At 30.2% G+C, this 1,686-nt stretch overlaps 1 protein-coding gene across 1 annotated transcript; it reads left to right on the top strand.

Annotated features, from left to right (window-relative positions):
* The first annotated feature begins 327 nt into the window (after positions 1–327).
* LOC128195203 (ABC transporter G family member 32-like) lies at positions 328–669 on the top strand. The gene has a single exon (XM_052872278.1). The coding sequence runs from the start codon at positions 328–330 to the stop codon at positions 667–669; it is 342 nt and encodes a 113-aa protein (XP_052728238.1).
* Positions 670–1,686: the final 1,017 nt, after the last annotated feature.

Below are 1,686 nucleotides of genomic sequence, written 5' to 3'. Positions count from 1 at the left end.
TGAAAGTGATAACCATGGTAGTGTAATGTGATTAATAGATATTAAAAGATTTAAAGAATAATTCTGATGTATTATTTTAAATAGTAGAATACCATATATATAGATCCTATAATCCTTCATCTATTAAAGGAATAACAAGTGCACAAATTTGTACAAATTATAATAATATTTAAATTATAACATAATAATATCTAAATTATAACATATTTGCACCTTTGATGAAGTAACATATGACATGGACATGCCACAGGTAATTTAGAAACATAACAAACCATTTGAAAACTCTTGCATTTACTGTGATTAAAAATTATCAAACACTTGCAGGAAATGAGGAACCAAGGAGTTGTTGAGAATAAATGGGTTCTTTTGAAGGGTGTCAGTGGATCCTTCAGGCCAGGTGTTCTCACTGCTCTAATGGGTGTCACTGGAGCAGGCAAAAAAACTCTGATGGATGTTCTTGCTGGTAGAAAAATTGGAGGATATGTTGGAGGGAACATCACAATCTCTGGGTATCAGAAGAAGCAAGAAACATTTGCAAGAATTTCAGGATACTGCAAGCAAAACGACATCCACTCTCCTCATGTCACTATGTATGAATCCTTGGTTTATTCAGCTTGGCTCCGATTGTCTCCAGACATCAATGCTCAAACCAGAAAGGTTGGTGTCTAAGGGTGTGTTCTTTTGGGGTAATTTGGGGGAGATGATTTGAATGGATTTGTGTGAATTTGAGGGTAATTTTGTTAGTTGTTTTTTTGAGTGGATTTGTGGGTAATTGAGAGTGGATTTGGAAGTAAAGTTTATGAGAATTAGTGTAGGATTTGATTGATGTGATAGATTTTAAAAATTAATTTAATTGGTAGAAAATAAAGATGACCAAATTGCCCCTAGTTATAAAAGTATTATAAAATGTTATTTTGTAATGTTATATTTAATTTTAAAAATGTTTATGAAGAGGAAAAAATTAAATTAATTATTAAAATTAATGTTTAAAAATTATAAAAGTTATAATGTAGTAAAATGAATGTATTTTAAAATGTAATTTTAAATTGTAATATAATTTAGTACGAAGTGATATGAATTTATAAGTCATTGAAGTGAGAATGATTAACATTAATCAAACAACCACAATTAAGTAGCAAGTTATAATATTACATGACCTAAAAAAGAAATTTAAAAATTGAACATACAAATATCCTTTTAATAGTTCATCATGACGTTGATTCAGCAAGGTATCGTTGCAATGCATTGAAACGATATTGTATTGGCATCCCTATTAGACGTCTTGTATGAGATGGATGCGAAGTTAAAAAATCGAAGCACTGTCTGATTAAATCATGGTCTTGAATGTTCATAGTCCGTAACAAGTTTTGAATTTGTTCTGTAGTTGGATTAGATGATTGAATCGTGGCATTTACCAGGGTGATTCGACGCTCCATGGCCTGTGTATGTCGTTCAAGAACAACAGACAGTCTTGTTGATAAATTAATTTGTTTTTGCACTTCATCAATGATTCCAGAGTCCATCTAATTTGCAGACAAGAAAGTACAGAATTAAATAAACTACCAATGCTCGTGTCAAGGAAAATAACATTAATATATAATGTAATTTTTGAAAGTCACATAGAAAGAAACTTATATATATTAAAGTCATGTAATACATTATCGGAAATATAATGAACTTAATCAT

The sequence above is a fragment of the Vigna angularis genome, chromosome 2, assembly GCF_016808095.1.
Source record: "Vigna angularis cultivar LongXiaoDou No.4 chromosome 2, ASM1680809v1, whole genome shotgun sequence".
In the NCBI taxonomy this organism is placed as follows: Eukaryota; Viridiplantae; Streptophyta; class Magnoliopsida; order Fabales; family Fabaceae; genus Vigna; species Vigna angularis.
The sequence above is the reverse complement of the archived record's forward strand: the minus strand, read 5'-3'. Positions and strand labels throughout refer to the sequence as shown.

Bases quoted from the DNA above. Each gene is read 5' to 3' on its own strand.
- LOC128195203 (XM_052872278.1), top strand. From the start codon at position 328: ATGAGGAACCAAGGAGTTGTTGAGAATAAATGGGTTCTTTTGAAGGGT.